The 22534-nt window shown below is 28.2% G+C and overlaps 1 protein-coding gene across 1 annotated transcript; it reads left to right on the top strand.

The window, feature by feature from the left end:
* Positions 1–1107: 1107 nt before the first annotated feature.
* On the top strand, positions 1108–14184 carry LOC113371133 (ATP-binding cassette sub-family F member 1-like). The gene is made up of 15 exons (XM_026611782.1): positions 1108–1547; positions 1621–1716; positions 3048–3184; positions 3976–4188; positions 4540–4694; positions 5755–5980; positions 6319–6439; positions 6920–7031; positions 7109–7223; positions 7611–7733; positions 7805–7979; positions 8283–8461; positions 10518–10751; positions 13439–13597; positions 13988–14184. The coding sequence occupies exons 1-15, from the start codon at positions 1160–1162 to the stop codon at positions 14084–14086; spliced, it is 2532 nt and encodes an 843-aa protein (XP_026467567.1). The 5' UTR covers positions 1108–1159; the 3' UTR covers positions 14087–14184.
* Positions 14185–22534: the final 8350 nt, after the last annotated feature.

Raw genomic sequence — 22534 nt, 5'->3', positions numbered from 1 at the left:
AATAGATGTGCAATGCCTTAAATATAGGCATGATGACTTGATGAACTGGTTAGCGTGCTTAAATTTAGATTTGCAACTGAAAGCTAATGTTACTTTTGAATAAAGTTTTGCAAAATTTTATACATTGATTAAAAGCTGAAAACACTATAATTCCAATAAAAATAGAATGTGTTAGTAATTTACATTAATACTTGATTTTTATTACATTTATTATTATTATAGTCATTTTTGCTATGTATGATTTTCATTTGAAAAATCTATTCAAAATGTAAATCAACAACTCATTTTTAATATTTTAACCACTAAAGATCGCTATATTAGATTGGTATATCAAACTTTTCAAGAACACTTAAAGTAACGCAAGGTTTAAATACTAATGTCACAGATAAGGACTAATGTGAAACCGATTTTGTAGAGCAAATACGTTAAGAATGACAGACGATGTAAAGAACTAACACTATAATGTATTATTCAAATTATTAATTATTATATTATTACATTTTCTATTCAATTTTATTTCAAATAGCCAAAACTGCAAAGGTTGAGTCGGTTGAAAAATGGTTGAAAAGTACTGACATTTGATATGACATACTTCACAGAGATCTGTCAAACTGTCAGCTGTAATAACGGGCGTTACACTCTTTTTTATCTATGGCGTTCAGAAAGATAGTTAAAGAATCCTACACTTAGACGTGAGGCGCTGCGTTTGGCATTCCAATTAATGGCGCAAAATTTGAAAAAAAAATTATTGCAATTTAGTAATCGGTACTTGAAACTAAATTTGGTATTACAATTATATTATGTCATCGCTACTGTCCACATCCAGGTCTAATTAACTAATTAACCCTTTTGAACGCGGATTTTGTTGTGAGGCCCTGGTAGTAGCTCCCATAGATAACAAGTATAAGTTGGATGGTAGCTCCATCCAGCAAGAGTAGTTAAATTCAGAACATACACGCATCCACGCATCATTTGATCTTTGTTCTGATCTCGCTCTGACACAATTTAAGCAATCTACCACGCTGTTTTACCTGTCATTACCTTTACGATTTATCATTTTGGGAACACGTCAAAGTATTTTATTTTATTTATTTTAATTGCAAAGTTAATATATGTGTTGATATCTGTTATAATTAAGAATTATCGTCAAAATCAAATAATGTCAAGAAAAAAGAATAGTAAAAATATTAAAGAATTAGAAGATGAAATTCCATCTAATGCAGATGTTAAAATAACCTCTAAAACTTCCACGGCTAAATCGAAAAAATCGAAAGGTAAATCAAAAAAAGACAGTGGTTGGGGTGACAGTGATGAAGAAATATCCCATAAAAAGATCACTGAAAAATCAAAACCAGAGGAAGAAGCATCTGTTGATAAATCAAAAGCAAATTCAATAACAAGTGGTAACAAAGCCCCCAATAAATCTAAAAAGAATAAGAAATCCAAAAAAAATGACGATTGGTCTGATGACGAAGCTGAACAAGAGTTTAAGTTGCCATCAGATGATGAGGAACCCGTGATTGCTAAACCAGTACTTAAGAAAAAAGGTAGATTAATTAGCATTGGTTCTTTAAAAAATGCATATTATATGAAAATATTATTTTGCTACTTGTTTTATAGGAAAAAATAAGAAAATTGAAGATGATTTATCAGATCCAAAAGAAGATTCTGAAGATTTATCCGACATTGATGAACAATTGCCCACAGATTTGGCAGGTGATAATATTTCAAGTTTAAACACTGTTATTAGCAATATGTTTCTAAATTACTACTGGCTCAAGACTTCATCACAATCAAAGACATTACATTAGTTTGACATAGTTTTTCTGGATTATGAGAAATTATGCATGTATTATGCATTATACACAGAACCCTGTATCACACGGTTCTTACGTTTCAAAAACTAGCGTGTTATGCAAAATCTGTTATACAGGATAAAGAACTAGTACAAAAATAGGGATTACGTTTCCAGAATTAAAAAAAAGCATGATACATATTAATGTTTCTAAGAATTAAAATACATTACATGAATCATATCATATTTTTTTGGTCATAACTAACAATTAAGTGCTGCTCAATGCGATTTTTTAGCAAGATATCCTCATCTTCTGAGCAGTTTTCTGTACTACCTTTGCATAAAATAATATTTGTGATTACTTGTTTTTAGCAAAATGATATTTATATATTTTACACATGCAAATATATCTTTATCAAAGTTTTGTACTCATTTAATTTAAAGGATCTTTGAAGAAATTATATAGTTTGGAATATCCTAGAATTTATTTTCAATAGATCGTATGTACTCGAATAATAAATCTTAAATTACTTATCTTTTGCACTCTTTTTATCATATTTATTGAGCTATATTGTACAGCGATTTAACTAATTTTAGATTAGATAAAGTTTGATTTTCATAGGTTTTACTATATTTCTTATTTTATTAGGGTTTTGCTTAATTCTCATACCGTGTTATAGCAAAACCCTTTAAGTACTTCAAAAGTACCGTGTTATGAGGGGGATGGTCTCAGTTCCTAAACCTTGTTAGAGCGAATCTGTGTTATATTGTATTATGCGGGGGTAATGAGTTGCATGGTAATGAGTTGAATGTCCTGAGTAAATGTGCTAAAATATTATAATCTTTTAGCTAATATTAAATATAAAAAATAATAGTTTTATAATTATTAAAAATTCATTAATTTTCTTCTATAAATATTGATAGCAAATGATTAATAAGATTCAAGTTCAATTCCTATCAGTGACTTTTATAATCTCAACTTTTTTTATGTTGATTTTGATGTTGAGATATGTGTAAAAATCTTCAAGTTACATCAAATAAAAATCAAAGAATCCTAAAAAAATGTATTGCCACACATTTCAACCTTGGGGAATCTATAATTTGATGAAAAAAATGAATAGTATATGACTAACAATATGTATAATGTGTATAATGCATATAGATATCACTTAAAATGGATAAATTAAGGTTAATATATAGTGAATATAATATAGATAATTTTTTTTTAATTATATGCTTATACTCAAATTAGAAAAACCGAATGAAGCAGAGACTTGCATAAACAAGTCTGAGGGTGAAGTCAAGTCCAGCAAAAACACAGTAGAACTTAATGAAAAACAGGAAAAAACAATGAGCAAGGTTGATGATGCTGGAGATATATCACAACAGGTAATACATATGAAATTTTTATATAGTAAAGGGTCTCATCTAAAGGTATCCAAACTTTGAGGCACCTCCTCAGGGGCGAGCAAGGTTATTTTCGAAAATAAACAAAAAAATATGAAATGATATAAAAAAATGAATATAATATTGCACATTAATTTGTAGTCTGGTCATTAAATTATAATACCAGTTGAGTTTTTATGAAATTAAATTGTAAAAAAAAAAAAAAAAGAGCGTGCAACTACTTTTTTTGTAGAACAGTGCGGTATGAAAAGGTGGGAATCCACTAGTGTCTTAATGTTGTGCAACAAAATGTAATATTAGCATTAATTGATTGTTGTGCTAAACATTTTAGTAATTGAACTAATATGCTTTTTATAAGTTTAATATAAGCTCTCACTCACTAGTTCTGCTCTTATTTATGAAAATTGAATGAATACATTTAGAATTTCATTATTCAATCTAATATATCTTTTATCCTTATGAATGAGTCAAAATGCTCAAAACTTTTATGCTAAAATGTATGTAAATCATTTTAATAATATAATAAAGAATGAAAATTAGATGAAAAAACCAAAACAATTATAAGTGTTAAACCTCAATCGTTGCTATTTATTTAATTTTCATTAAAAATTTCAGTTTTCAAATATTTTATGAAATTATAATGAAAACTAACCTATTCATAACTATTTTATGCTTGATATAACATATTTCTCTATATTTTGAATCAACCTGGCGTAATAAGTATTTATCATGCATGTTTTTGTTTGCTGCATATATATTTGTATTCTTTCCAGATTTCTGAGCTCACAATGTCTGATACAAAAGTGAATAAACTGTCTGATAATGAAGAAATTGCAAACGATGAGACAAGTTCTTCTAAAAAACTTACCCACAAAGAAAAGAAAAAGTTGAAAAAGAAACAGGAATATGAAAAGCAAATGGAATCTCTCACTAAGAAGGGTGGACAAGGCCATAGTACCTTAGATAGCAACTTTACTGTTTCACAGGTAACTTTTTTTTGTTATTCTGTCATAATAGTATTCAAATATATTATGTTTCAAGTTTGTGTTGAATATTCTTTTATACATTTTGGCTATAAGTATATTTATAGCAGGGTATTTGAATTATGTGGAAAAAAATATTCATATACGCATGTGGAAAGTATTATTGTACGAACTCAATATCATTTTGAATGCATTTATTTATATAGTAATTAAAGTAAAAAACAATTTGACAACTTTGCGCACTGAATTTTTTAATTCAACGTGGCAATTCTGATGCAGCTTTGATAGTTTTCTGAGGGTTTCTACAAAAAGTTGAAAAATATATATATATTTATGTTATTCTTCTTGACATAGGTAGAGAAATCTGTTGGCCAAAAACTTGCAATGGAAAATGCTGTGGATATTAAAATTGAAAATTTCTCAATATCAGCAAAAGGAAATGATTTGTTTGTTAATGCCAACTTATTGATTGCAAATGGTAGAAGATATGGTCTAGTTGGTCCTAATGGGTGAGTGCTATATTATGATGTTAAACTTTTGATTCTAGAATTTATGTACATTATTATTCTGTGAAAATTTTTATGCAAAATATAGTGGTACCTCATCATAAAAGTTTGATTCATTACGTAACCAGTTTCGAATCGCTTGTAACTCATAGATACAATTAAATGCCATTAATTTGTTAATTAAGTTTTCTTAATATTGAAATTAAGTTTTTGTTTATTGATCTATTTATTGTTTTGTTCTATCAATTATGCTACTTCAGAAATTAGTTAGACATGTTTTGTTAACTCTCATGCTTAAACTGTTTTTAGCCACAAACTTTAAGAACTCAGAAACCTGTTTATAATTTATTGTAAGGCCTTTAGTTGAAGTTACACCCTTTATAAACTATTTGTGCTTAAACACAGTGTATATCTATGGTGAATTATGCTTTAATTTAAGAGATAAGGCCTTTTTCATTAGATTCTTGGTTATAAAAGTACATAATATTTTGTAAGAGTATAAAAGGCAAAAAACGCGATCTCAACATATATAACTGTATAATCACTATTAATATATACTTAAAATTTTAAATGTTAAATTTATCCTGAATATAATTGGGTTAATTGTTACTACACACTTAATATTAATATATAGTAAAAAACTTAATAAACTTAATAAAACAATTAAAAACTATAAAATAATTTACTATCATAAATCACCCAAAATGTTTTCATAGTAGAAAAATCATTGTTACAACTGTTGAAATTTTTTATATTTATATTTTTCCATTAACATTTTTCTAGAAAACTCTTGCTCGCTCAAAGCTTGTATCTCAAATTTTTTGTAAGTCGGGGTACCGCTGTATTAATGGTCAAAGCCCTGATGAAAGATGAACTGTCATTTTTTTGTGAATTGATAACCAAAAGTTGCACACATGCAAACTTAAACATGTAAATATTGCACATATGCTTGCATGCATATGCACCCTTTTTTTTTCAAAGTTATGCTTACAAGTTTTCGGATCGCGAATATTTCGGTGTATGCTCTTAACCATTTATTTAAATATTATTCTTATTTCAACAGTCACGGTAAGACGACATTATTGCGCCATATAGCTGAGAGGGCCTTTGCAATTCCGCCTAATATCGATGTTTTATATTGCGAGCAGGAGGTTGTGGCTGATGATAAAACTGCAGTCGAGAGTGTTTTGCTTGCTGATGTTAAACGGACATCATTATTAAATGAATGCCGTGAACTAGAAAAACGGACGGAGGCTGGAGATCTTGAAGCACAGGGCCGTTTAAATGAGGTTTGTAATATTTATTCTTGAGTTTTTTTTTTAAATCGACCAAATTGTAAACTATAAATACATGTTTTATTATAGTTTATGTTTTGCATAGTATGTACACAGAAACATAAAAGTAATAAACATTAGTTTGTAATTAAACAATGAATACAAAACTTGAAATATAAACAAAATTAAACAATATAGACACTCCCAATACAAACTAAAATGAATGGTTATAGTTGTCTTTAGCTAACAAATTTGAATTCTGTATCCAGAATAATTAACATATCTTTGTCAATTACATATTTAGTTGTAAAAAAATACTACAAGTAATAGTTACCAATATTTTTTGTATTAAGGTTTATGAAGAACTCAAAGCGATAGGAGCCGATTCAGCTGAACCTCGCGCACGAAGGATTCTTGCTGGTTTAGGATTTTCGAGAGAAATGCAGGATCGAGCAACTAAAAATTTCTCAGGAGGTAATGATATCAATACAATTTTCCATTGACTATAAAAACATCAAAAGTTTATGTAGTTAAAAGATTTTATTATATAAGATACTGACCTAGTCTTATAAGAATATTACTTTGCAGTTATTTGAATCATTAGCAATTTATCTGCCAAAATAAACCTTTTTTTCTCAAAGCCAGGAAATTTTTTGCTTTTATTCCTGAGAGGCCAAGCTTTTGAAGCAAAAATCCAAATGTGATTCTTGAAAAATTACGACGTGCATATACCAAAAAGCATTCACTTTCAAAATGATATTTCTTGACTTAATAGTAACCCAAACTATTAATTGGTCTTAAGTTTTATCAATCCTTTAATCAAAAAGTCTTAATAAAATGTGTTTTTTTTTATTTATTTCATCATTTTTGTAGATCGAATAATTGAAGTATTAGTGCATGCACATTGGGAATCAAAGTATGATTTATGCATTTTTTTTTTAAATTTACTTCCAGGCTGGAGAATGCGTGTTTCATTGGCGAGAGCTTTATATTTGGAGCCCACTTTGCTTTTACTAGATGAACCTACAAATCATTTGGATTTAAATGCTGTAATCTGGCTTGATAAGTAAGTGGTGCTAACATTTTTATATTCATTATATGCAATTTTAATGTTTAAATTTATAATTAGAATATTTTATTCAGTTATTTGCAGGGGTGGAAGAAGACTTTGTTAGTCGTTTCTCATGACCAATCTTTCCTTGATAATGTCTGCAATGAGATCATACACCTTGATCAACAAAAACTGTTTTATTATAAGGTCAGTATGATCAACAAATGCTAATTAAATTTAAATATAGGTAAAATACAGTAAATTCAATAGTAAATTTAGTTTTAAGATATCAAAATTAAACAAGAAGTATTCCTTCAATTGTTAATTATATCTTATTGTCTCATTTTGGTTTTATTTTCAAATCGTAATTTTTCACTGTCTCTCTTTAGAGATTTTTTTTCTTCATATTAAAAACTAATTTTTGTTTTTTTTATTTGAAATTATCATATGTAGAAGATGGTATAAATTTGGAAAGAATTAATGGACAAAATGTTATAAAACATGATTAATAAATAAAATCAATTAAATCCTTAATATCCTGTTTATACAGGTATTCTCATGATTTCATTTTATTAATATATTTTTTCTTGATAGGGAAATTACTCAATGTTCAAAAAAATGCATGCTCAGAAGCGTAAAGAAATGATCAAAGAATATGAGAAACAAGAAAAACGCATAAAGGAGCTGAAATCACATGGTTCTTCTAAAAAGCAGGCAGTAAGTATTAATATTACATGAACTCACCCATTTTTATAATTTATTTTATTTATGAATTTATTTTTTATTAGGAAAAGAAGCAAAAAGAAGTTCTAACACGTAAACAGGAAAAGAATAGAAGTAAAATACAAAAAGCAGAAGAAGACAATGGACCTACTGAACTACTTGCTCGACCAAAAGAATATATTGTCAAATTTAGTTTTCCGGATCCTCCTCCTCTTCAACCACCCATTTTAGGACTCTACAGTAAGTTGCAAGATTTTTTATTATGTTTATTGTGATTATTTTAAATTTACAGTTTTTTTGCAACTGATTCTGCATACTAATTACTTACTTCACTATTAAAAGTATTAATATTATACTTTAAAAATCAAAACTAAATTTTTTTTAAATAACAAATATTTAACTTTTTTTCATATGACATTAAACATATATTCTATTAAGACGTTTTCGATTAAAAATTCTGTTCCATTTATTTAGCATTTATTAATCTTTTTTAAGGAAATTTTATTATTATTATTAATCAAATCAAATGTTTTTACTTACTAGATGTAGATTTTGGATATGAGGGGCAAAAACCTTTATTTGTTGGTGCAGATTTTGGAATAGATTTATCGAGTCGAGTGGCGATTGTTGGGCCCAATGGTGTAGGCAAATCCACATTCTTGAAGTTATTGACTGGTGACATCACACCAATCAGAGGAGAAGTAAAACGCAACCATAGACTGGTATGAATAATTGATAATAATAGAAATTAATAGTCAATTATAATTATTATGGTTTTCCATGGGGAGCAGGTAAAATAACTTTTATTTTTTTCAGGTAATGGGGAACATTATTATAACTATTTTTTTATAACTACTATACAATTCTGCATTATCCATAGTTTTCTTATACATAAATAGTTTAGTTTTCTTATATATAAATACTAACTGTAATATATTTGCAATTTTTTGATATTATTAATTTTATAATGATAAAATTTTCATTAAAATGTAAAATTAATGCAATTTCAGCCAATTCAAAAACATCGCACAGAAAACACAAAAAAGAATTGTTATTTTGCCTATTTCCCATGGAAAACCATAATAATTATAATTTGTGACATTCTATGTGTTACGTACATATGTGTAGATAAATTCCTTGCGGAGATATCTTCTTTAATATATTTTTAAAACTCTATTTAATATAATTGTATTGAAAACTGTATACTGATATATATTTTTTTGATTAATTATTTCTTTCATGATAACAATATGAAATAACATATGGCGAATAAAAATAACTAGCTGTAAGTGGAATTCTGTCTTAAGGCAATTAAGGCATCGTGCCTTAAGGCAAATTGCTGGAACTTCCCGTACCAAAAATTATTATTTTTTAAAAACGATTAACATTTTTGAAAAAAAATTACTTTGAAAAAATAAGATTTTTGAGAAACTATAAATTGGACAAAAAATTACTTTTTTTTTGAAAAAAAAAATTTTTCTTTATTTTGACATATTGTGGAAGATCTGAACTAATCGTACTGCTTTAACTGCATAGGGACAAAATATAAAGCGCGTAAGCGCCGCGTCGCTGTCTAACGCTTAAGCATTGGTACGGAACCCATAAGAATGTTAACAAAATGTATACTTATTGTTAAAATCTCTATAAAATATCTGATAATTTGATGTGCATATGTCTAATGATCATTTTTGACCGCCAAATGGCTCATTTTTTTACATATCTCCGAAACCGCTAGACCTACCTTCATGAAAATTTTATCGATTCTTCATCTTGTCAATACAAGTAAAATGTTTTCTGAATTATTCAAATCGGACGCTCCGTTCTCTTAAAAACTGAGTTACCGTTTTCGGCACTTTTTGCACCGTATCTTCGGAACGGCTAGACCTGCCTTCGCCAAAAACTAATCAGCACGTCTCCTTATCAATACGAATCGAATGTTTTTTGAATTATTCAAATCGGTTGATCCGTGTTCCCGAAATCGTCGTCGAAAATTTGTATCCGCACATACATGCACACACGTACATACATACATACATACATACACACATACACACACACACACACACATACACACATAAATCCATTTTTTTCTAAGGTATGCCAAAATGTTCAGAAACCTCTGAAACGTAAAGATATATAAAAATTTTCATTTTTGATTTTTTTGCGATTACTATAACTTGCCCTACGGGAAGTTAATCAATAATAATCATTATTGTTTTTTTTTTATTCGTCGTGTTGAATTTTCAATTATGACTAATGAATATACTTATATACAAGATATACACGATTTTTGGTTTTAAATAAATATTTCCCTATATACAGAATTTGTCGAGATGATGATGAGCTTTATGCATATTCGTCGCTCTTGCAAAGCGAAATTATATGCTTAAATTTTTCCAAATTTTGACCACAAAGTTTCATCTGAATTTAGATGAAATATTGAATAACAAAAGAAAAATGCACAGGCTTTCGAATGATGCTAATTTAAAAATAGTCCAAATTATTTTTACCTTTCCATGCACTAACAAATAATTTTTTTACATTAATTGTTATGAACAACATATACAATATCAGTGTAAATAGAATCACGTTATTATTTTTTTATATATTTTATATTTCCGACAAAAAGTGAGTTTGAAAAAAGGGGCCACTTTCACAAGTTTTAACTGATATTTTGGCCAAATGAAAAGACCTAAAAAATGGCATCAAAATTATTTAAATACCAGATTCTGTAAGCCTCATACCCTTTGTTAATCCTTTATTATTTTATTCATTTAGCGCATCGGTCGTTTTGACCAGCATTCTGGTGAGCACCTGACTGCGGATGAAACGCCGGCCGAGTACCTGCAACGGCTGTTTGATTTGCAACATGAACGTGCAAGGCGAGCCCTCGGATCTTTCGGTTTGATTTCTCGTGCTCATACTGTATGCATGAAGGATCTCTCAGGAGGACAGAAGGCTAGAGTTGCATTAGCTGAATTATGTCTTAATGCGCCCGATGTTCTCATTTTGGTAAGATTGTGATTACTTAAGGGAGTTGTTTTTTTTTTGTTACAAAAAATGCAAGGTATTTGTTTTTGTTTTTTCTCGAAATGTATTGATCATAGAGACATGCGGTTTTTTTTAAACAAAAATCACAAAACCATAGAATATTACGTGATTTTCTTCTTTTTTTTTGCGCCGTCATTTTTTAACCAGGGGGCGCCAAAGTCGGTCTTGCAAAATCGATCTCTTTTGCGGTGCCACAGATAAATCCGTTGCGCATCGCCCGAAACAAAAAAAAAAGAAATTACGTTGAAGAAGAAGTTTGTTTCGAGTCCCCCTATCAAAATGAAAGAAAAAAAGCAAGAAGGAAAAAAATAGCAGCTATTTAAAAAAAAAGTGTCAAAGAAGGCCTTTTTTGGGGCGAGAAGCTTCGCAAATTTTTTTTGCGTAATGTTATCAAGTTGTTTGAGGTAGGGGGACTAGGTATTGCAGTGGTGAACAAATTAAAAAAAAATGCAAGTCGATCCGACTTGTAGTTTTTGTTTAATTTGTGGCACCGCATTGAAAAAAGTCAATTTGAGAAAAACGTATTTAAAGTTCTTAATATAATGTACTGAATACACCATTTAATTTAATGTACTAAATACACCATGGTGTTCAAAGATGCTGACACATTAAAAAGGTCATGTGCATGAGGTATTATAATGAAAAAGAGGAATCTGGCATACAATAGCTCGCGGAGCGATAAAAAAACGCTTTCAGAGGATCATATGTATAGAGATATATATATATATATATATCTATAACTTTGTCAAAAAAAATAGATATTGAGATGATTTTTTTTTTTTTAAATGATTCTAAGGTTTTTATCTTTCATAATATCAAAAAATCTCAAAACCGAAACAAAGAAAAATAAAAAAAGAACAACCCCCAAGAAAGATTTATTAACTTCCCAAATGAGAAGTTTGTTTTCATCAAAAAATCCGATTTGCTAATTTTATGTTTTCTCGGCGTTTCAAGCCATTCTGAACCGAGTGAGATGAAATTGGGAAAAAGCATGTGTGTGTTTTTGAAATTAAACATTTTGATTGGGACTGGATGAAATCAAAATTTCTGCTAATCCTTGCCAAAATCAGTTCAAGTATGCTTGTAAAATTGAAGTTTTTGACTTACTAATGGAAAATAAAACTAGTGGTATTGGTATTTTGCCTTGAGGCAAGTTACATGAACTTCCCAATATGTGTAAATAATCGAAGTAATCTATAAAACAGATATGCAGACAGATAACAGATATGCAAACAGATAACAGATTTTTGCCGTAAATCGACATTGTCTCAAAAACGGCTAGACCGATTTAAAAAATTTAAAAGCCATTCGATGCGCCTCGATGTGGACTATTGTTTGTCAGTTTTGTAATTTGGGTTAAACTTTTCGTTCACATTTAAGCTCATACTACCGAATCGATTTTAAAACATCAAACACTGTTCAAAAGATATTAGTTGGGAATGATACTGATTAGGTTTAGGTGAAACTCTACCGAACCGTTTTCTTGTAATTAACTGTTGAAAAAAAAAATAAAGCCGATTTTTATGGAACTTTTTTTTGGGGATATATATATTATGGTCTTATAGCACTTACTGAAATATTATGGCCTTACGACAAGTAGTTTAATTTTAAAAATTTATCAATGAAATGAGAAAATGATTAGTTTTTTTAACGCTTGTTAAAATATAAATTAAACGATTTACTTGGTATAACGATAGAGAACTTGGTTTTAATGAACATACAAAACAATTAGTCCTATGGAAACTGGTTCAATTATGAAAATGGTTGATTTTTGAAAATTTGTTTTTAGAAAATACTCCGTGTTAACATGTGCATTTGTTTTCAGTTATGTGTAATAAATCCACTCGGAATACTTTTAATCACTCATATATTAATTTATTTTTTATAGATTACTTCGATTATTTTACACATATTGGGAAGTTCATGTAACTTGCCTCAAGCCAAAATACCAATACCAACTAGTTTTATTTTCCATTAGTAAGGGTAATGTAAGTCAAAAACTTCAATTTTACAAGCATTTTTGAACTGATTTTGGCAAGGATTAGCAGATATTTTGATTTCATCCAGTTCCAATCAAAATGTTTAATTTCTGTGTAATATTCGGTTTCGTATAGAAAAAGATTTTTTTTTTTTAGGAAAAGGAGACTGATTGATTGTGTTAGTGATGTTAGTGTTAGTGACTTGGACTATTTCTGATCTGAATTATTCATCAAAAATAATCTTGATTCAAATTATGAAATTTCAAAAATTTTAAAAATTGTTTACAAAGAAACTGCCCAGCCGTTTTTTACTAACAACTAATCAACACAATTCTTAACTGATATCTTTAGAACGGATTTAAAATTTTCAAAGTCGATTAAAATTTTTGCGTAAACACAAACGCTTACATACACAAACGATTCAGAGTGGCTTGAAACTTCCAGAAAACATAAAATTAGCAATTTGGATTCTCTGGAGAAAACTAACTCTTTGTTCTGGATGTTAATAAATAAAAAATATAATATTTGATGAGTTGTTTGTGAATTCTTCATATGTAAATTATTGATAAACAGTATTAAAGCCTTATTTAAAATAACGATATTTTAATAAAAATGTATTTAGCAATTTTAGAGAATGTAACATTGTTTATTTGAATATCTGAATTTTAGGATGAACCTACGAATAACCTTGATATTGAATCAATTGATGCATTGGCAGAAGCCATAAATGGATATAAAGGCGGAGTTATTGTAGTTACGCACGACGAAAGACTTATTAGAGAAACCGATTGTGCCTTATATGTGATAGAAGATAGAACGATAAATGAGGTTTGTTATTAAATAATAAATTTTCTCCTAAATATTATAGAATCCGAAGATGTGCTGTCAGTTAGCACACTTTATATCTAATACTTTTTTTGCACAAAAATCATATAGAAGGTTTATAGGTGTTACTTGATGACTTGATAATGAAAATCAGTAGATATTTCAAATTTCTCAAAAGTTTTTCATTGGTTTTAGTAAATATATATTATTTATAACTATTTTTAAATTGCTGGAAATCATCCCCTATAGTCATATTTTTTTAATACATTATTAATCATCTTTATAATACTTTTTAACTGTCATATTTTTATTTCTTTTTTTAACTTGAATGTATATGAGAATTTAATAATATCATGCACTAGTTTGTCATTTATAATGTTTTCATAATTTTAGGTGGATGGAGATTTCGATGACTATAGAAAGGAATTATTAGAAAGTCTGGGTGAAGTAGTGAATAATCCAAGTATTGCCGCTAATGCAGCAGTATCATAAAAGAATATCACAATATACATAAATGCTGCATATTACTTCCAATTCTATTATGTATATTGCGCTTTGTAAATCAAAAGGAATAAAGAAATTCATTATCTTACAACATTTACGATATTCCTTGCCTTGGTTTAAGCATTAAGGATGCATGTAATTTTGATATAAAACTCTTGGTATGCCAATTTTCCATTTTTAATTATCAGATTGTGGGGTGTCAATGTTTCAAATAAATGTTTTTAATTTTAAATTATTGAATATGTAGACTAGATCTATTCAGTAGCACAACACTTATCTTCCTATCCAAAACAATTCCATTATTGAGATATCAAAATGAGCTTTTCAAAATCGAAATTGCTACAATTTGGCTTCTTGAATCATGCAATTACCCTTCACGTTTAGTTTAATTTGTGATTTTTTTCCATTTGTTATGTGGTGAAAATGTAGTGAATTGAAAATTTTAACATTGTATTAGATTTTATAAAAGTTGAATATTTACTCAATTTTATATATATATATATATATATATATATATATATATATATACATATATATTAGGGTGGTCCTTAAAATGGTCATTTTCGAATTTCCTTGCTCCCAGGGGCTCAAATGGTTCCAAATAGATAAAAAACAATTCTCTGAAAGTTTTAGCTAAGTCGCTAAGTTATACCTAGCACATTTTTTTTAAATTTTCAAAATTTTTTTCATGCTCTTTCCATACAAACTTTGATTGAATTCCGCTCTATCTAAACGTTAATATTAAGAGCTAAAACTCTCAGAGAATTGTTTTTTATCTATTTGGAACCATTTAAGCCCCTGGGAGCAAGGAAATTCGAAAATGACCATTTTAAGGACCACCCTAATATATATATATATATATATATATATATATATATATATATATATCTTGCCTTTTGCAAGTACCAATGTATGTATTTTTTTGAGATAATTTGCAACACATATTGTGGTCAAGATTCTTAGGCCGTAGGAGCCATTGTCGAACAGAGCTGCAGTTTGAATCCTCAAATCAACACACATTTTTATAACAAGTTTACTTTAAAAAAGACTCAAATTACTTGTTGAAAATATTTGATGATTCTTTATTGTGTTTGACTATTACTACTATTCGGACTGTACGTTTTCTTGGAAAAAGATTTTGTTGAAACTGAAAACTATGTTACCAGTCTATAAATATTTTGATTTTACACTATGTTTAAATTAGAATAAATGAACAGTCTGTGCTGAGCCTTGTTTGAACGAGTGTTCCTAGACAATATGAGAACAATATTCAAGACCTGTGTCCTTATCATTATAATGAATTTTAGTTTCATAACTGATGGATTTAAAGCTGAAGTTTTTTTTTATATGAAAATATGACTGAGGTAAGTACCAAATAATGCTTTATATTTCAAATTTTATGCAAAGTGGTTTATGCTTATGTATTCATAAATATTTTGGCAAACAGTAGGGCATAATTCTAATAGTTGTTGAATATATATACTTTCAACACGTTAATTTATTTTAATGCCTACATTGTAATATTTAATAAAGCCAAAACGGATCCACGGACTTTTTAACAAAGTTTTTGCTGTTTTGTTCCTGTCAAATATTTAAAGACATCCACGGATTTTTTGACCTGTTGCTGTAAAAGTTTAAAATGTTAAAAGAATTTATAAGTAATATAATTTTGTTGTCTGATTCTGATTTTGAATAATATTAAAAACAATTGTACACAATTGGAGTTGTACTTTCTGCGAAAAGTTTGTGGAAAAAGCATCTAGTTTTATTATTATTATAACTATATTTGTTCTTATCACAGGTGCTTATGCATTTAGCTCTGTATCTCCGAAACCGCTGCGCCTGCATTTGCCAAAAACTAATCACCACTTCTCCCGTCATTACAAACTGAATGTTTTTTAGATCATTCAAATCGGATCTAAAAAGATATCTATATCCATATCTCAAAAACTCGATTTCTATTTTCTGCATTCTTTGCTCCTGGACCTGCATTTGCCAAAAACTAATCAGCACATCTCCCTATCAATAACCGTATCTTAACAGCCTCGGCCACTCGCACATTTATATCTTTCATTTAAAAATAAGACTATCGCCCTGGCAATGGTTACGAATATAAATAAGACTTTATATTTTCACAAATCAGAAAGAGGTTCTGTGTAACGAATTGGCCGAGATCGTTAAGTTACCACTACGGTTGCTCAATGTTCCCTGGTTCAAATCCTCGTAGAGGCTTGAAAAATCAAGTGTCTAGTTTTTCATAATTATCAAATATTAGTTCAAAATGTTAAATTCAGGTGGCGCATTTCGACCTTGACACTTAGTAAATTTCTGAAAAACAAAAAACTCAAGTTTCGCACTTGACTGTAAGAGAGATGCATAAAGAGAGAGATGACGAAGGTACAGGAAGAACCGCGGGAAAGAGAAGGGTAGAGGCAGATGATGAATAAGAGAGATGTGTATGAGACATATGCTTTATTCAAATTCAATATTAATACAATATGAGAATAAAAATAACTATTATCATCAATAACTCAAATAGCCGAGCGGTTTAAGTGACCGCATACTCGGTGAAGTCACTCTGGAGGCACAAGGTGAGGAGGATCGAGTCCAGCTGAAGGCAACAACGACCAACTATGAAGCAGAAAAAATGGAGCAGTGCTGGTGGCTGGCTGGTGGCAGGCGCAAAGGGTCCTGAAACGAACACACGAGGTGATGGTCAACCTGAGGTCCGTGATGCGAGAGGTTACACGCAGGGAGACACATTGCGAAAGATGCATGCCGAACCCAAAAATCTACCCAGAAACCACAACATGCGAAAAAAACACCCAAAAAAGGAAAAAAAACGTGAAAAAAAGCGGAAAAAAGGGAAAAAAGGGGAAAGAGGAGGAGGAGGAAGGAGAAGGGGGAGGTGGGAGCCTAAAAAAAAACCCCCTAAGTCCCAGGTCAATTTTTCTCTTTTCTGTTCAGCGTTGAAACTTTTTTATGTTTTTTAGTGTTCCCTCACACCAATTCCCAAAGCCAACACTCGAATGAAATCAAGTCCACGTTGAAATTTTCACAACGAGAAAAAATTACTGGGACTTAGTTAAAATATTTAACTTTGCCCCAATAAAATTTTCTCGTTGTGAAATATTCAATGTGAGCCTCATTCATTCGAATGTTGGCTTTGGGATAATACAGCATGCATAAATAACTCGTCTGTCTTAATTGAAAAGGTTTCAGAAAATTTGGACTTAGAAAAAAAAATTATCTGAAAGGACTTAGAAAAAAAAATTATTCGAAAGAATTATAATCAGAAAATTTGGACTTAGAAAAAAAAAATATCTAAAAGGACTTAGAAAAAAAAAATTATTCGAAAGAATAATAATCAGAAAATTTGGACTTAGAAAAAAAAATTATTCGAGAGAATTATTTAATTAATCGATGAAATGAAATGATACTAATCGAATCAAAATTGTTTATACGACTTGATAAAACATGTGAAACCTTTACAATTAATCGAGACAAAAACAAATTTAGTTGACTTGAATAATATACAAATTATTAGAAAAAGCCACAAAAGAAATTTATTAAAACTTGTAAAATGAAATAATGAAAAATGTTCGAAAACTTGAACATTAAAAACTTCAAAACTGTTTAAAGCTGATTGTTATCCTTTAGAAATCGAGTTAAATAATTTTTACAACTTGAATCGAATAATAAACTTGTAAACAAAACTATATTTTGTCTAATCATTCAAGTCAACTCTTTGAAACTTTGATTGCAAGTCTTGATCAAAATTGTTCTTAATAATATAAAAATAAAAATCATTGAATAAATTTCAAATAAAATTACAGTAAAAGACTTTTAAAAGCTGCATTCAATTAACAATTTGGTAAGTCGTATTGACTATTTGAAATATTTTGATCAAAACCAACAATCGTGTTATCCATAAATAAGAATGTACATGCAGTCAATATCGCTACAGGGAAAACACATGATTCTTGATACTGGAAATGTAATTTAAAAAATTGTTTCCGAAGAATAATGAACAAGAGGTGTCACAAAAAAAAGAGATTTTTGTAACAAAGTAAATTTGTAATTTGTAATAAAATACCATCAATTTAGGAGTTACCTAAGGAAGAATGCTAGGGCCTCTTCAACAAATGAGTAATCGATGCTTACAAAAAGCTGTATTGGTTAACTAATAATTTGGTAACAATATACATATAAGAATTCTGAATTCCACACAAAATCAGTTCATAGTGTTATTTATAGAGCAAAGGAATCTTTGGTGGAATATTATTATGGAATTATAATATAAATAAATAATATAAATTACTTTCAATGTCTTTGATACATACGAGAAGTACAAACTTTTATCTTTTATATTGATTTAAAACATTCATAAATTTTAATTCATAAGTAAATTAATATAACTGAATCAACATGTTTTCCCCATAGCAAATTGAATATGAACATAGTCTTTAATACATATGTCTGCTAAATTAATTTAAAATCTTTTATTAGCATAATAGTTGTAGTTGAATAAACAAAGAATATATTGTATTTTATGAATTAAAAATTAATAAAGTAAATCTTATTAAAGAAAATGATATTGACTCAAATATAATAGTATAAACGATATTTTCAGCAGATATATGTATACGACTATATTAATAATGGACAAACCAGAAAATATTTCACTAAAATATATACAGACTGCTTTATAAATAATATCGGATAAGATAGGCACAAGTTCCCAAAGCATCTTTCAATTAATTTCATTTAATATGAAAAACAAGCATCAAATACATAACTATATAAGAAATATTATCATTACAAGCACAAAAGTAGTATATAATAAAAAACTCGGTCATTAATTGTAAACCTCTTTCAGAAAATAAATTATGAGTAATATCTTTTTATTTGTTTCTATTAAAATTATAGTTTCACTTAGGATTACAAAAAATATTGTGATGAAGTAAACATTTTCAAAATTATTTTACTGCTTTAAATTCAGAGATAAGAAAAACTTAATGCATATATACTGCATATGTAGTACTTTATTTTAAACATTCAATATTTTTTTTCTTATGTAAATATATATATATATATATATATATATATTTACATAAGAATTAAATATTGAATATTTAAAATAAAGTACTACAAAAAATATGTATATATGATAAAATTGTTCTTGAGCATCCATCCAGTAATTAAAAACAGTTTTATTGAAAGAAAATGTTTTTATTAAGAAAACATATGTTTCGGGTCTTGATTAGATCCATCCACAGAAAAATATAAATAAAAACATGTAAAAAAGCATAAATCTAACCAATTTATTAAATTAAATAAATCAAAACATTTTCTTTCAATAAAACTGTTATTAATTACTGGATGGATGCCCAAGAACAATTTTATCATATTATTTCGCCATCTGAAGAAAAACCTCTCGCTTTATATATATATATATATATATATATATATATATATATATATATATATATATATATAAAGTACTACATATCAGATGTAATATGATAAATGCCTGTATATATCAGAAATATATTCTTTGACTCGCTTTGTATAAAACATGCTTTGCACTTACATTGTTCGATATCCTCTACAGCAGCTCCCAGAGCACTAACTCATTACGCGAACCACCTCTGGAGCATCTGCCAGAAATCTCAAGTACTCGACACAAAATCACTACTTTAGAACCACTACATAACTTTAGTCTTTTACAAGTCAATTTGACCTGTTGCAATTGTCCGAGTAAAGTCTTTACACAATACACGACACACGACTTAGATTAGAGACTTTCGTGAATTTAGAATTCGATAATAAAGAGATATGTGGTAAAAGTACTAAAGCATAACCTACAAAAGCACATATATAAATTATACTATTGATAATTGCATATATATAAATAAAGGATACACTGATGCTGTAAATGAATTGTTTAATTATAAAATTGACTCAAAATGGAGGCCCTGAAAGAGATACTTATCAAACTATTCAAGGTGCACCTAGGTACTTATACACATATCCATTTTTTGGCTTTTAATTAACGTTTCACGATAAATTTATTATATCAAAATGATCTACTAAATTAATTACACGTTTTGATACTTAAATTAATTAAAACTAATCAAGGATTTAATTAAAAATCATAATTAACGCGACCGCGTCTTAATTCACGAAAATTTCTTTGACAATTGAATTGAAGTTATCAACATGTGTCAGAATGACTGTCACCTCTTGTACAATTTAAAGCGCGAAATTCAAGCAGAAAGTTTATTCTTTGGAAATATTTATATTCATCAAAATAAAAAGTATTGTTATATAAAGTATATTTTTCAAAGTGTATAAATTTGCATAAAAAAATAAAATTGCTTTATGAAATTATTTTAGCTTATTAATAAATCTTTGATGTAAATTTTTATTTAAAACAAGCTGGAAATAATATAAATTATATACCATAAAATTTATAATTACAATTACAATTACAACGGTTATTAAAAACTCCAATACTTTTATAATATAATTTTAATGTAAATATATATCTATAAACTATAAAATAAATATGGATTTTATGTACGAAAATATGGATTTTAAGTATAAAACTAAAAATATAATGGGTAATTACTAAAATTTTATAACTAAGTACATTATAATATTATACAGCCACATTTAACTACCTCTAAAATCAAACTTATTACGCATCAAAACACACATTCACACATTCTAAGTTATAATTTTAGAAATAAGTATGTTACGATTAGAATTGTATATACAATTTTAATTGCCAGAACATGGCACTCTTATTTTATTATTATTGTCCATTTAAATCTCAATAATGCACTTGTATTAATTGTATTGAACACTATGAGATATATAAAAATTTCTGTTGTAGGCAGTTTCAAAAGGTTCACGAAACATTCTATAAATACCATTTACAAGCAACTAAATTGAATTGACCAAAAGCCAATGTGAAAAGCATCATATATAACTAAAACTAGTCTTTAAACATTCACACTGTCATCTGCTTCTTAAACGTACATAGGTAATTCGCTTTTTACATCACTAAAATATTCATGCTAAGATATTTCATCTTCCTTATCCGTGCTTCGTAAGTTACTTGCAGTTGAGGTGGTTCACTGTGACGTACTAAACTTAAAATACTCCTGTTCACGTTGTCATGAATTTTTTAAATCACCTATAATAGAAAAGATTGGGCTGTAATAATAATATGAAATATAGTAATAATAATATCATTTTTGTTTTTGACAGTAAAGTTAATCCTATAAAATACAATGTAATTATAAAAATTATATTAATTCAGACCATTCTGTATGAAACTAAATGCATGTAGTTATTTTATTTTATATTTTAAAGATGAAATCAAATTTAAAGCTTGCAGTCTTCTTTTTCAAATTATAGTTAAGTAAGTATAGTTAAGTATTCATTCTTATTGTATAATTCATATACATAGTTATATAATTACTTATTTTTATATTTTTAAAGATTACTTATAGTTACCTGGAAATCACACTTGTTGGTACTATTAACAGTATTGGTAACCCTTAATAAAGGTGTTTATATCAGACTTGATCTAAATTATTTCTTCTACATGTATCAAGACTTGTCTCATTATCACTGAGGTAAAGAAATAAATCCCGACAAAGTCTGTATATAAGTATGGAAATATTTATTAAAAACCATTCTTTTATATCTTGTATATAAGTATATTCATGAGTCATAATAAAAAATCCAACTCGCCGAATAAAACTATAATTATTATTATCGATTATTTTTATTCGTCGTATAAGCTTATGAATAATATATTTCAATGTATGAAAAACTTAAGATTTCAATATTTTTCATATATTTACGTCGGCAATAAAAAGTATTTTAATTTTAATTCATTACCTTTTTTGATTTTTCAAAATTCAAAATCATTTAAATACCATCAGGGTGAGGCCAATTCTGTATGGAAACACGCCCAGACCCTTTACTGAGGATTATAAAAAATTATATTTTGAACAGTATAGGTTTTCAACATTCTTTGATTTTTGGTTGATGTAACTGTCTCAAATTCAAAATTACAAATAATTATATATATATATATATATATATATATATATATATATAATAGTTAAATATTGAATATTTAAAATCCTATAAGTGCATCAGATGTAGTACGATAAATGCCTATATATAATTCAAAAAATATATTCTTTCACTTGCTTTGTATAAAACATGCTTTGCACTCACATTAATCGGAATATCCTCTGCAGCTTCTGCCAGAACACTAAATCAATACTTGAGCCACTTCTGCAGCAACTGCCAGAAACTCCTAGTACTCGACCCAAAAACACTTCTTTACAAAATCATTCGGTTACAAGCCTATTCTACATGTTGCAAACGTACGAGTAAAGTCTTTACAAA

This window comes from Ctenocephalides felis, unplaced genomic scaffold (genome assembly GCF_003426905.1).
Source record: "Ctenocephalides felis isolate EL2017-DRISC unplaced genomic scaffold, ASM342690v1 CF-g0.4_SCAFFOLD_00845, whole genome shotgun sequence".
Taxonomy (NCBI): Eukaryota; Metazoa; Arthropoda; class Insecta; order Siphonaptera; family Pulicidae; genus Ctenocephalides; species Ctenocephalides felis.
The sequence above is the reverse complement of the archived record's forward strand: the minus strand, read 5'-3'. Positions and strand labels throughout refer to the sequence as shown.

Coding starts and splice junctions, on each gene's coding strand:
- LOC113371133 (XM_026611782.1), top strand. CDS start 1,160: ATGTCAAGAAAAAAGAATAGTAAAAATATTAAAGAATTAGAAGATGAA. Junction 5,981..6,318: donor CACAGGGCCGTTTAAATGAG/GTTTGTAATATT, acceptor TTTTGTATTAAG/GTTTATGAAGAACTCAAAGC. Junction 8,462..10,517: donor TAAAACGCAACCATAGACTG/GTATGAATAATT, acceptor TTATTCATTTAG/CGCATCGGTCGTTTTGACCA.